The sequence below is a fragment of the Onychostoma macrolepis genome, chromosome 15, assembly GCF_012432095.1.
Source record: "Onychostoma macrolepis isolate SWU-2019 chromosome 15, ASM1243209v1, whole genome shotgun sequence".
NCBI classification, from domain to species: domain Eukaryota; kingdom Metazoa; phylum Chordata; class Actinopteri; order Cypriniformes; family Cyprinidae; genus Onychostoma; species Onychostoma macrolepis.
The window spans coordinates 14594821-14608548 of NC_081169.1; the positions used below are offsets into that span (position 1 = coordinate 14594821).

The window sequence follows — 13728 nt, forward strand, 5'->3', positions numbered from 1 at the left end:
AAAACCCTGTGATGATAGATACTACTACGGCCAAGTGCCAATGCACAGTGATGTCCTATTGGAGTCGACTCTGTGCGCATGCGCACAAACTAACCGCTCCGGTTGCTTCTGTTGTAAACAAGACGGCACAACAGTAAACGGTGAGACATAAATGAATTCACATATTTCTTTTGCTTATTTAAACACCAACTTTATGATGGCTATATGTAGATGCAAGTGATTTATTCGTGTACGCAGCGCATTTAAAACATGCTTTTTTTTTTTCCGTCTGAGCTTGCCAGATAGCACTGGTAGCTAGCTAGCTATCCTTTCAACTGAATCAAATATAATCTCCATTTTCATGGATTATAAATCATTTTATATGCACAATTTATTTATCCTTGTGCATCTAATATAATATTTATTTATTTTAAAATATTTACCGTGTAATATACATTCATAGTGTTAATGTAAGAAGTGACTCCTGTTGGCCAGTTCTGTTAATAGCGGTTATTATGTGTATTTTATTAAGTACACACTCACATTTTCATAAGTATTTTCCTGCTAACGTTTATATTATTGGTTTCCTCTGTTGGATCCAGTACAGGTTTGATCAAGCAACTGGGAGTGAAAGCACATTTTACCAGTTACACACTGACTGTGGATATGAAAGGGTTTGTAACAAATAACTAAATATTCAAACTATACAATTTGTAATACCACCATTTTAATTACATATTCAACAGTGTAAAATGTTGTGTTTTTAGACAACAGAAAAGTTCTGAACCTGATGTCAATGTTCCAGTCATTGAAGAAGGTATTATAAGATTAAGCACGATGCAGTAATGCAAGTTTTATTTTTAAATAAGTTTTGAGAATTGATGTGTGTGTGTGTTTTTTTTTCTCTCTCTCTCTCTCTCTCTCTCTCAGGGGCAGTTGCTACTGCAGAGGACCCATCAGCAATCACAACTATTCAGTCTGCTTCGACATTCTCCTCGGAGCAGCCGATTAAATACCTCTTCAAGACCGAGGGAGCTGGGGGGCAGGTAGGGGAGCTGTACCCTCCCTCAGGGCAGGTAGGAGATGGGGAGGAAGGCTTACATTCAAACCTGAGTGAGAACTTAGGCCCAGTTTACACCTGGTGATGACAATGGAGAACAATTTCACAATGTTATTTAGTGCTGTCCATTCCAGACAGATGTTAATACCAGGTTTAAACCAGCCTAAATTGTTCCCATAGAGTGTTCTTTCTGATGACGACTGAAGAAAGATTTAGCAGTCATCTCTTTTTTTTTTCACTTTAGGTAGCTTCTACAGACAAGTGTAAGATTGTATTGCATAACATAACTTATCCTCTTAATTTTCCTCAGGTTACATATCGCGTAATCCAAGTCGCAGATGGGCAGCTGGAAGCTCAAACTGATGGTGCAACAGCTGTTAGTGTAGTGACTGGGTTTCCTGCTACACAACCTGTTACGCAGGTGGAAAATTGCTTCACCTGACATAGATGAATAGAATTGAACCTAAATACATTTACATAATTATTATTATTTAATTTGTGTTTTTCAGGCTGTTTTCTCTCAGTCAGAAGGCTTGGAGGGCGATGGCACAGAAACTCATTACACATATTACCCTGCTACTATCTCAGACGCAGCGGCCGGCACCATGGTGACTGGCGTTCAGGCCTCAGATGCTCTGCTTAGTCAAAGTGCTCCTGCAGGTACATCATCAAACCTTTTTTAGCATAAATGATGCATTTCAATTGATATTATGTACATGAATACACAACAGTGCATCACTTCTGTTGCAAAACAGCCTGGGTTTTTGGTTTATTTGTTTTTTCTGCTTTTGTTTTAGGTCAGTTGTATGTTATGATGTCCCCGCAGGAGGTCCTTACTGGAGCCAACCAGAGGTCTATTGCACCTCGTACACAACCTTACAATGCGTAATGTTGCTTCTTCCAGCCTCGTTTAATACATTTATCTTTTCAGTTATTGCTGTTTTGCTATCTTTATTTGCATTCTTATTTTAGTAACCACAAAGAGTAATAAGAAATAAATTAAAAATAATTAACTCAATTTGTTATTTTGATATTAGTATAAGTATGCCATAAGTCTATTTTATATTAAACTGTAAAAACTGCCAGTCAAAAGTATGGAATAATTAACATTTTTTTGGATGTTTTTGAACAAATTCCCTTATGCTCAACAAGGCTGCATTTATTTGAATAAACTGCTTTCTAGTGTAATATATTTTAAAATATAATTTATTCCTGTGATGGCAAAGCTGAATTTTCAGCATCACATGATCCTTCAGAAATCATTCCAAGGTGCTGATTTGCTGCTCTAGAAAAATTTCTTATTATTATCTATGATGAAAATAGTTGTGCTGCTTATTTATTTATTGTTTGGAAACCGTGATAACAGAACCATTTAAAGCTTTGAGGTAATATAGGTAAAAGAAAATGATATAAAAAAAGAAAAAAAAAAAAGTTTTTCAGTAAGGATCCATCAGATTGATCAAAAGTGACAGTAAACACATTTATAACATTACCAAAGATTTCTGTTTCAGATAAATGCTTTGAATTTTCTATTCGTGTAAGAATCTTGAAAAAAAAAATCTATCCTGATTTTCTCAAAAATATTAAGCAGCAAAAACTATTTTCAACACTAATAATAATAAGGACCTTTATTAATAATTGAGTACCAATAATAATTGATAAGTGAGCACCAAATCAGCGTATTAGAATGATTTCTGAAGGATCATATGACACTGAGGACTGGAGTAGTGGTTGCTGAAAGTTTTTTTTAAATTGTAATAATATTATAAACTAATACTTTTTTCTGTAATTTTAATCAAATAAATGCAGCTTTGTCTGCATAAGAGGCTTTTTTCAAAACACAATTTTAAAAAAAATCTCAATTAAAATGTTTGACCTGTAGTGTACTGTACAGTGTATGTAAATGAGCTGTTTACCGAACATCTGAATTAATGGATTAGCGTAGGAACAAAAACATTTGTTGTAACATGCTTTATAAATATTTGCAGTAAGACAGAGGGGCCAAGGACTTCAAGAGATGAGAAAAGGCGAGCTCAGCACAATGAAGGTAACTGGAAGATAATTGAACATTACTTGCAGTTAGTTGTGTAAGTTATTTGCAATTGATGATTTCCAAACCGCTTTACAGTTGAGCGAAGACGTAGAGACAAAATTAACAACTGGATTGTTCAGCTCTCCAAAACAATTCCAGACTGCACCATTGATTCCACTAAAACTGGACAGGTATTTGTTAGTTTTGTGAATATAGTTGTAGCAGCAGGAAGTACTGGATTATATCTAATTTTGCTGTTGTGTGTGTTACAGAGTAAGGGTGGGATCCTATCAAAGGCCTGCGATTACATTCAGGAGCTGCGACAAAGTAATAGCCGGTTAGGAGATGAACTGAACAGCCTTGATAGGTTGAAGATGGATAACCAGCTGTTACGGCAAGAGGTATTTTACTGGTTGCACCAATAAGGGATAACTTTAATTATCTAGATTAAATTAATAGAAGAATTTAGGTCTATATAATTCACTTTCTCTTGAAAATAAAATTTTACAGAAAACATTTAATTAATTTAAGCTCATAATTAAATCTCAAAATCAGTCATAGGTGGAGGTTTTACAAACTAATTTGTTACCTAAAATTAATTGGCAAAACCAATATCAACTGGAAAAGTTCTTAATTTTAGGCTATATCCATCTCTATGTTTCCCTGTCTGTCTTTATCACCTTCTTCATTACTTTATTTCTTGTTCTCATTGATTGTTTTCTTGTTTTGTTATGTTGTTTTTTTTTTTAAAGGTGGAAGATTGGAAATCTAAGAATCAGATTTTGAGGGGCCAGCTCCGGCAGCATGGCATAGTTGCAGCAGCGAGTGCAGATCCCCAGTGAAGAGTTCAAAGGATGTTGGGGTTTTGGAAATTTAGTTTGAAAAACATTCAGTGCAGAAGACTCGATTTTCTGATGTTTTTAAACAACTTTGAACAATGCAGGACTTGCATAATGCAGTATTCAACAAACTGGTGATGATTCTCCATTGGGATCTTGCCTTATGTACATATTTTATTTTTATTTTTGTGTCCCTCATACTTTCATGTAATTTAGCATTCATTTTTTTAATGTACCAGGACAGGTCAGAGAAATTTGTTTATTTTGTACTGTTACTTCTAAACTTTGTGGAAATGTTAAATCTTTGTGCTATTAATGCATTTTCATATATTTCATACTTTTGAAGTTCAGGTTTTTCAGCTTAATTTATCCGAATAATGAGCATGTCAAATAACTGCCTGTTAATTGACAATTCACAACATGGTCATAGTAGATTTCACTATGCAGAGTACTGAAATAAATAACACATTTTCCCACTACGCTATTCTCTAGATTCTGATCTGAATCTGTTGAACATCACAGCATCCACAAGTGTGTTGTTATGTTGTAATAGGGTTTTTCAGTTGCCAAATATTAAGTATTTAACAGAAATATACAAACAATCTCCCATTCCTGGAGATGTTCTTTTCTATTTTTGTTTGATGGCATATATCAGGCAACTGAAAAATCAAGGCTGATGCAGCACTGCAGGCCTGCCTTTCAGGGACTTGCTTTTTTAGACCTTCCTTTATAATCATGAACTTTGTGGCAAGCCATTTGAATGTTTATTCCTTAAAACTAACGTGTCTATTTTTACTAATTAGTAGTATCTCTTTTAGGCATCCCAGTACCTATTAAGTAGACATGATGATTTAGATACTAGTGTGTATTTCACTTGATACATATAAAGTAGCCATTCTGACCAGTCAGTATTACTCATTACAAGCAATTAAAACTAGTGAAATTTTAGCTATTACTAATGACATTTGAGATCTAGGTTACACTTTATTTTGATGGTCCATTTAACACATTCTGTTGACTATAAGTAACATTGCACCTACATACTTACTAGCTCTCAACAGAGTGTTGGAGGAGTATTAGGTTAGTAAACTGGTAGGGTTAGGGTTAGAATAAATTACTTGCAAAGTTACTGATAGTCAGTAGAATGTCTGGGACACCATCTCAAATAAAAAAGAGTTAGCAGATATTAATCAGGCAGTCTACTAATACTCTAATGAGAGTTAGTAGACATGTAGGTACAACGTTACTAATTGTCAACAGAATGTTCAAAAGTGACCATCAAAATAAAGTGTTACCATCAATTCTTGTGTCTATTAACTAACTATCTAGTCACTACTGGAATACTTGCTAGTGATTAAGATAACGTATACGGGTTCGTTTATACAGTTTAATGTTAACACGGCTTGCCATATTACAAAGAAACCTGTCTCTTTAAGGATTTGCAGTGTTTCCGGTGACGCGATTCAGTTCACGGTTGTAACTGTGTTATTAGTTGCACTATGGACTTTCCGCAGACCCTGTGATGAAATGTTTATGCGTTGCCATTTCTAATAAATAATAAGCCAAAACAATGATTTGCATACTTTTAGTTGCAGGGCATGGCACGATTTTAGAGACACAGATCAAGGTAAATCAACTTATATAAACGTTTTCATGTGAGCTGCAAAAAACTGTTATGATTTCTTAACTTTGAATGATTTTGAAACCAGCGCTCGTGTAACTTTAATGCCACGTTATCAATTTATATTCAAAACAAGAAAGAAAAGAGAAGGAGAAAGTGTGCTATGGATAAGAATATGTTTGCAATGAAATGCTGAGCTTCACTTAACTTGTCTCTGTATCGCAAGACTGATGTTACAGGTCTGTATGCTCATCTGACCGGTGTGCCCAAAGCTCTGTTACCTGGAGTGGGGGGAAAGAAAATATTGGATTTCTGGTGGGAAACTGTCAACACGTGAGTCATTATATTTGTTGTTTTGTACTTTTAGCATAAATGTGAGGATGTTTTCCATGAAAACTTATGCAACACAATATTTACCCTCTCACTTAGGCGCCAGCTCTTCAGTGAAGTCTACCTGGTTACAAATGCTGATAAGTAAGTCATAATTGTCTGTCATTTGTCATTTATGCCAGCCAGTCCCCCCCCATGTTTATGTTTTCCTTTGTGTAAATAAGAGAAGGAGATGTGGTTTCCTTTGAGTGTGTGTGTGATACACAATGGCACTCATTAAACTTACTTAAGATTGTATATTGATTCAAAACTGCATTCAATGCAGATACAAGCACTATGAACGGTGGGCAACAGCAAATGACTTTCCAGTGGAGAATGTTGTGAATGATGGCAGCACAACTTTGGACGACAGACTCGGGGCTGTCGCAGACCTTGAGTTGGCCATCCGAAGCCGACAGCTACAAGATGACATCATGGTGGTATGGGCTTTTTTCAGAACCTATTCCATTTGACCAAAAAAAAAAAAAAACCACAGGCCATTCCAGATGTCGATGAGTTTGTTTCTTCATTGGAACTGAATTGGAGAAACTTAACATTTAATCACTTGCTCACCACAGGATCCTCTACAGTGAATGGGTGCTGTAAGAATGAGAGTCCAGATAGCTGATAAAATATCACAATAATCCACTCAACTCCAGTCTATCAATTAATGCCTTATAAAGTGAAAAGATATGTTTTTTAAGACACAAAGCCATTATGATTGTATTTTAGTATTTTAGTGGCCAAAATACGAGTGCATAATCCATAATAAAGCGTCCTCCAGTGAAAAAGTGCATCCGTTCTCCCACATCAAAATCCACCAACATGTTTGTTTAGCGTTGTTTTGAACCGCTTTTGCTTGTAAACGGTGGTTGATCTGTACATATTTCTTTTCTGATTCAGGCGAGAGGACTTTTTTATTGGAGAAATCAATATTATAGATTAGAGCCTCTATTAAAAAACATATTTAAGCTGGAAGCAGTGATTTGAGATGTGGTTTAAACATTGTGATGATGGATTTGTATACAAACAAGCAGCTGGAGCCATGTGGATTATTGTCATCATTGTGGTGTTTTTTTCCTTTTTAGCTGTTTTGGACTGACGGCACCCATTCACTGCAGAGGATCCATTGGTGAGCAAGTGATGTAATGCTAAATTTCTCCAAATCTGTTCTGATAAAGAAACAAACTTATCTACATCTTGGCCTGAATGCGAGTAATTTTCAGCAAATTGTAATTTTTTTTGTTTGTTTCTTATTCTTTTAAATGTTAAATTGTTTTAAGTTGGGAATTTACATATTGCATTTGCAGATTGCAGGAGACATGCTTTGTGCTGATCAGAACTTTGATATTGCACAAGTTATTCGCTTTTTCAGATCTAAGGTAAGAGAGGCTTGACCTATTGATTGTGTTGTTACAAGTTTATTTTAGTGGGTGAGATGTCATACACAGTGACCCAACCAGGTCCAGTACTGATTTGTACTTTTCCACTTGCACCATACCCAGTAATTACTGCATTTACTGTATGCTCATACTGCACACACGCAACTGTATTTACTCTCACTCATTACTATTCCATCCACTCATTTACCTTGTTAAAATAATTGTTCTAATTCTTACTCAATTCTAATTCTCATTACCTATATTTGATACTTCAGCCTGGAGAACTTGCTATATATTATGAGCTGGAGTCGGGAGAGAAGAGCTACACCAGAGGAATTGTTGAAGTGTGTCCAAACACCCATCGGTGAGACATGGCACATTATTGTAGTTTTCATGGAAGAAATATCTTCTGATATGATATTATAAAATTAGCCAAGCTTAGCAGATTATATATCTTTTTTTTTTTTTTTCATTTAGCCATTTTCACATGCTCTGAATAGCAGGGTTTATTGTTCATTAATTTTGTCATAAAATGGACATTATCATAAATCACTTAGGCAGATGTATTCAGGACATTATCCAAATGCAAAGTGACAACTGTTATTAAAAAAAAAAAAAAAACTAAAATAGACATTAGAAATGTTTATAAGTGGCCTGATGGAAGAGATTATAAAATTAGCCAAGCTTATTAGATTCTTCCTTTCTTTATTTTATTTGATTTTTGTTCTTTTTTTTATCATTTAGGGTCACATGGCAGGTTCGCGTACTCTAAATAACAGGGTTTAGTCTATTCAGTTTGTCATGGAATGGAAATATATTTTTGGCGTTATAAATTGTAGACAGATGGGTATAGAAAATAGACATAATACATAACCATTGAATATAAGCATGCATAAAGTAGTGACAGAAAAATGCAGACAAATATTTATTTATGTTTTGTACTGTATACAAGTAAGCATAAGCATACACATAAGCACATGTATAAAATCGATGTACTTTAAAAATAAAAGTGACAAGTTTTTTTTTAAGCCAGGTGTGTCCTGGTCCTGCAGAGCCGAGATTCTGCAGAGTTTAGCTCCAGCTTACCTACTTGGAAGCCAAAGGACGGCCCTGCTTGGAAGATTCTAGTAATTCTATAGACCTTGGCTACTTTGGTTCAGGTGTGTTTAATTGGTTTTGGAGCTAAACTCTGCAGGACAGTGGTCCTTCAGGAGAAGGATTGAACATGCTGGTTTAAGTATTCGCTACAAGCCACTAATAAACCTGTTGTCACCAGGGTCATGCAATTCCTTGAGAAGCCTCAAGAGGGCATCACCGCTTCTCGTCTGGCCAGTGTTGTTTTCTACTGCCTGCGCAAAGATTCCTTACCATACATCTCTGAATTTCTCATTCAACACCTAGACGTTAATGATAGAACTTTTGGCAAGTTTTGGGTCAGTGTTTAATGTATCTTTGAATTTAAAGATGTAAAGCATCAGGCCTTTGTTTTGTGTGACTTTAGATGTTTACTGTTTGTAGGAATGGCTTATAAATGAGGAGAAAGTTCCTGTTTATGGGATGAAGTTACCAACAGGATTTCAACTAATTGGACAAGTGGTGGGTACAAGTGTAGCATTATTTTGGGTTAATTTTATATATTTACATGATATATGTGTGACATGTAAGCTTGGGAGTCTGTAAGATGTTTAATATGTTTACAAAGAAGTCTCTTATGCTCACCAAGGCTGCATTTTTCTTTTCTTTTTTTTTTTGATCAAAAGTCTTCATTTGACTCCAGTCTTCAGTGTCACATAATAAATCATTCTGAAATCATTCTAATATGCTGATTTGGTGCTCAGAAACGTTTATTATCATCAACATTGAACGCAGTTGTTCTGCTTATTATTTTTGGTGAAAATGTGATGCGTTTTTTTCACCCAGGATTCTTTGATGAATAGAAAGTTCTAAAGGACAGCATTTATTTGAAATACAAAACTTTTGTAATATTATAAATAACACTTTTGATGAATTTAATGCATCATTGAATTTAAAAAAAGTTTGAACAATAGTGTATACCACATTATTCTATACATAAATTTTGTATTAATTCACGTTGAGCATTTTAACATCTGTTTTTACAGGGTCTGTCTGATTACACAAAATGGCTTGCACACTATTCTTCAAAGCAGCAGCTGTCCCCATCTAAACCCATTACATGCCGCTCATATGCCAGGTCAGGCAGAACACATTAGCTAGTATCCACAAATGCCTACTTTTCATCACTATACATAGGTCTGTGTGTTGACTCACAGGGTTGGACTCATGGGGAACCCCTCTGATGGTTTCAATGGGAAAACCATTGCTATGTCTATCACTAACTTCTGGGCTGAGGTCACGCTCATGGAGAGCCAGACTCTGGTAAATAACTACAGATTGAGATAAGATATCAAGGACACGAGGAAAGCACTGCTCTTCACTTATCTCGTTAATTTTATCAAGGTCCTTCTACCTCATCCTCTGAACGATCCCACGGAATTTGGAAGCATGCAGGATCTTTTTCGGATCAGCCGGAAAGAAGGGTTTGACCAATCATTTGTGTCTGATTTTTATTACTTTGCTTTGGAGATGGTTTGCAGAAGGTTTGTGGTACAACATATATTGTTGTAATCAATTGTCTTCCAGGTATTTGGGAGGTCTGAGACTTCTACAAGCCACCTGTAAAAAGTTTTACCAGTTCTGCTCTGAACAAGGGTGAGATGCTGCCATACAATTGTAATCATAAGTTGGCATGAAATGAAAATTCACCTTTTTCTGTTAAGACACTGACTAATGTTTATTTTATGCTAACAGCATTGCTCTGTCCAAGCAGAATTTTACTCTCAAGTATGACACAAACATTCCTCGGCAAGTGGTGAGACTTATTCATATTATTTGCAGTTGTTTATTTAGAGTTGAAGTTCTGAGAGTTTATTTTGATGAAATAACTTTGTACTACGTTTCTTTTGACTTCTAGGGTTTAGCCGGCAGTAGGTGAGTTGAACATTGACTACAAACCTAAATAAACATTAACAGTCAGTTTCTCCCAAGCTCATTCATGCCCTTTTTGATTTACAGTCTAACATAATGTATGATATTATTCAAGTTTCAGTACACTTGGCGTTTGAACTTGGACGTGGATGTTTGGTTTGAAACACTGTTATTAGGATAAAATGTTAATATTGTAACATTACCTTTTGGGTGTTTTCTGTGTAGTGCGATTGTGTCTGCCACCTTGAAGTGCCTGATGAAGTTCTACAACATCACAGACAACGTATGTTCAGCATTTGCCAATGAGTGATTTCATTCATAACTTTTTTATGTTGAAATAAACTATTAGCTACATTTTATCCTGGGACAGGATCTTCCTAAACCAATCAGAGCCAACTTCATCCTCAATGTAGAGACTGATGAGCTGTTCATCACGGCTGGTCTACAGGATAGAGTTGTGCAGGTATGTACATTCATATTAATTTGACTCATCAATTTGACTTGCACTGCGTGGAACATGATTGTCTCTATTAACTTTCTAATAGGTCTATGAAGGCTTGGTTTACATGGACTTCAACAAACAGCTGATGGATAAGAGGGGTTATGGTACTGTTTTTGAACCTAAATATTTTTCTGGGCAATATAAATAACTTTTTTCATTACTGAATATAAACCTGGGATGTTCATCATTCAAAAGTGTGGGGTTGGGGTTGGTAGACTTTTTATGTATTGGAATGAAGCCTTTTCTGCTCACCAGGGATACATTTATTTAAGAAAGAAGTCTTTTCTGTTTGAAAATATTTTAAAATGTAATTTATTCCTGCCATTACTCCAGTCTTCAGTGTCACATGATGTTTCAGAAATCACTTACTAATTATTTTCAAAGTTGAAAACGGTACTGTATTTGTACAGCAATAGAAACTTGAATTTTAAGAGGCTTTACTATATGTCAAAATATTAATTTCTATAGGAGAGTACATTCCCTTGGACATGAGCGAACTTCCCTTGTTTTGGCTAGCCTATTTGGGTGATCCAAGTGATTCTGGACGGATTCACAGTAATGTTAGACAGCGCTGGTTGAACGGTAAGTCCTACTTCATGTCCTGGTTTATGTACTAATTGTAAAGAAACCTTTCATAAGTCGTCTCCTTTCTGAACAGGTGAATCTACTGTTGTTGAAGCTATGAAATCATTTGCTGAACTCACAGATCAAGCCAGGTAGGTTTATCTTTGAGCATTTGCCCTTCAGTAACTGTGTTATACTTTTCATGCTGTAATAGCTCTTGTAGCTTTAGGCTGATGATACATGGGGCAACTTTTTTGAGCAATTTTGTTTGGGCACTTTCCCATTGAAAATGGGTAACAAATTTCTACCTGGATACTTTAGATCGGTTGTGGGCCCTGTGTCTCACCTGGTTGCCTGCTGACAGCAACATTGCTCAAAAAGTTGCCCTGTGTATCATCAGCCTTACTGTTCATTCGGGATAAAAAGTGGTCAATGAAAAAGATGCTTCTCTTACTGTATGCAGGGCTGCCTTTCAGTGTAAAGACTGGCCCAGACTTGCACAGCTCATGGATGAAAACTTTGAGCTACGGCGGTATGATGCTAGTCCATCCATCAAATTCTCATACAAAGCTGCATAGACGTTTGACAGCATTTTTGTAAAAAACTGTTTAATTTATAAATAGCCAAAAATGCCACTGTTGAGGTTGCAATTTGTTCATCAGGTCAGTGTATACTGACGACTGTTTGGGCCCTGGAAATTTGAAAATGGTACAGCTTGCGAGACAGGTAAATAAATGCGTCAATGCATTGTTTCCTAACGATGATCACATAACTGATACCTGAGTTATTCCATGAATTTCTTTACTAATGGCATTAGAGTTAATATGACTTACAGAAAACAAGCAGCACATCTGAATGATTCTTTGTTGTCTGTGTAGTTTGGATCTGCAGTCAAATTGCCTGGCAGTGGTGGTGCTGTGGTTGGATTGTGTATGGACCCTGAGCGGCTGGTACGGTGGATCATAATAATTTACATTATGTGTGAATTACGTAATTAGGAGGAAACAACCTACTGTAGAAATTCTACTCGGAGATCATGTGCTATTGGAAATTGTTTCTATGGCAACATTCACACTTCAATATTTTTGCTCAGTAAACCATTTTAATGTATTTGGCTTAGAATTTAAATTTTTTATATTATTTTGGCATTATGAATGCAATTATATCAAACATAAATATACACTTGAATATACATGTTTGAGTTTGGTGGGATTTTAAAATTGTTTTTAAAAGAAATCTCTGGATTAAAAATACAGAAACAGTAATCATGAAATATTAAATAACTGTTTACTAGTTTAATGTATTTTAAATGTAATGTCACATGATTCTTCAGAAATCATTCTAATAGGCTGATCTGGCGCCCAAGAAACATTTCTTGCTATTATCAATGAATGTTGCACATTATACACATACATTTTTTGTCATAATATATTAATCTTTATTATGTTTTACCACTAGGTGGAGATGAAGAGGGCTTTCCAAGAGGCTGGATGTGTGTTTTGTCTTATTGTGCCTTATGACCCATCAGTGCAGAGTCATAACTGAACACTCAGTGAAAAGATTTAATTGTTTGTTTGCTAAAAAGATGTTTGCTTTTAAAGACTCTGCTAGAGGAACATTCTTTGAAGAGATGGTTCAAAAATAAAAGATAAAAAAAAATCTCATGTCATTCCAAACATGTATGATTTTCTTCTGTGCAACATAAAAAATATATTTTACTTTTTTTTTTTTTTTTTTGTCCATATGATGAAAATCAATGGTAACCAATTTTTATTTCATTTTTTTTTTGGTTACTAATATTCTTCAAAATATTTTCTTTTCTCCTCAAGAAGGACAAACAGTAAGTCATACAGAGATTTGAAATGACTTGAGGATAAGTAAATAATGACAGACTTTTCATTTTTGGGAGAACTATTCCTTTTAAATTTGTCTTCAGTTTTGAACTCGCCACTGTTTTCCTATTTCAGACTCATTTATCACAGGTCATTGTTTAGCAGGAGGTGGGGCTCCAATTGTTGTATGTTTTGGATAGAAATGAGAAACAATTGACTTTGCATTGGTAGCCTTTCACACCCATCCTGTTCTTGTGTTGTAAAGACATTTTTGTGCAGAGCTGAAAGTTTTTATTCCAGTAGACGTGATTGTGAATGGAGTTATTTAATTAAATCTATATATTATTAGTCAACACTACCAGGAAATTTCTCCAATTTTATCATATTTATGTCAATATGTTAATTAATCAAATAAATCCTTTGACTCACTTTACATTAGTAGCTATTGAAATACAATACTATAAAAGGTAGTTATTTTGTTCATTTGCCTTACAGCTTTAGACTTTTAGGTAAATTAGGCTAATTAAAGCAGGTTAGTGTCA

The 13728-nt window shown here is 35.2% G+C and overlaps 2 protein-coding genes across 8 annotated transcripts; both read left to right on the top strand.

Moving 5' to 3' along the window:
- usf1 (upstream transcription factor 1) lies at positions 1–4389 on the top strand. Of its 5 annotated transcripts, none has more exons than XM_058799626.1 (11): positions 1–140; positions 587–653; positions 747–796; positions 910–1055; positions 1350–1460; positions 1549–1699; positions 1837–1924; positions 3028–3086; positions 3168–3262; positions 3344–3472; positions 3824–4389. In XM_058799626.1, the coding sequence occupies exons 1-11, from the start codon at positions 41–43 to the stop codon at positions 3911–3913; spliced, it is 1086 nt and encodes a 361-aa protein (XP_058655609.1). In that variant the 5' UTR covers positions 1–40; the 3' UTR covers positions 3914–4389. The 5 variants fall into 5 exon arrangements, with proteins under 5 accessions (XP_058655609.1, XP_058655610.1, XP_058655613.1 ...); XM_058799627.1 differs by having other exon boundaries at positions 910–1025; XM_058799630.1 differs by having other exon boundaries at positions 910–1025; positions 1837–1891.
- A 137-nt stretch (positions 4390–4526) lies between these two features.
- gkup (glucuronokinase with putative uridyl pyrophosphorylase) lies at positions 4527–13619 on the top strand. Of its 3 annotated transcripts, none has more exons than XM_058799623.1 (23): positions 4527–5537; positions 5758–5864; positions 5961–6005; positions 6187–6340; positions 7211–7282; positions 7558–7646; positions 8559–8715; positions 8801–8878; positions 9403–9494; positions 9574–9679; positions 9761–9840; positions 9944–10012; positions 10112–10172; positions 10275–10291; positions 10514–10571; positions 10659–10751; positions 10834–10894; positions 11259–11372; positions 11449–11506; positions 11818–11886; positions 12017–12080; positions 12233–12304; positions 12813–13619. In XM_058799623.1, the coding sequence occupies exons 1-23, from the start codon at positions 5481–5483 to the stop codon at positions 12897–12899; spliced, it is 1860 nt and encodes a 619-aa protein (XP_058655606.1). In that variant the 5' UTR covers positions 4527–5480; the 3' UTR covers positions 12900–13619. The 3 variants fall into 3 exon arrangements, with proteins under 3 accessions (XP_058655606.1, XP_058655608.1, XP_058655607.1); XM_058799625.1 differs by lacking the exon at positions 4527–5537 and adding an exon at positions 6989–7032 and having other exon boundaries at positions 5968–6005; XM_058799624.1 differs by lacking the exon at positions 4527–5537 and having other exon boundaries at positions 5968–6005.
- Positions 13620–13728: the final 109 nt, after the last annotated feature.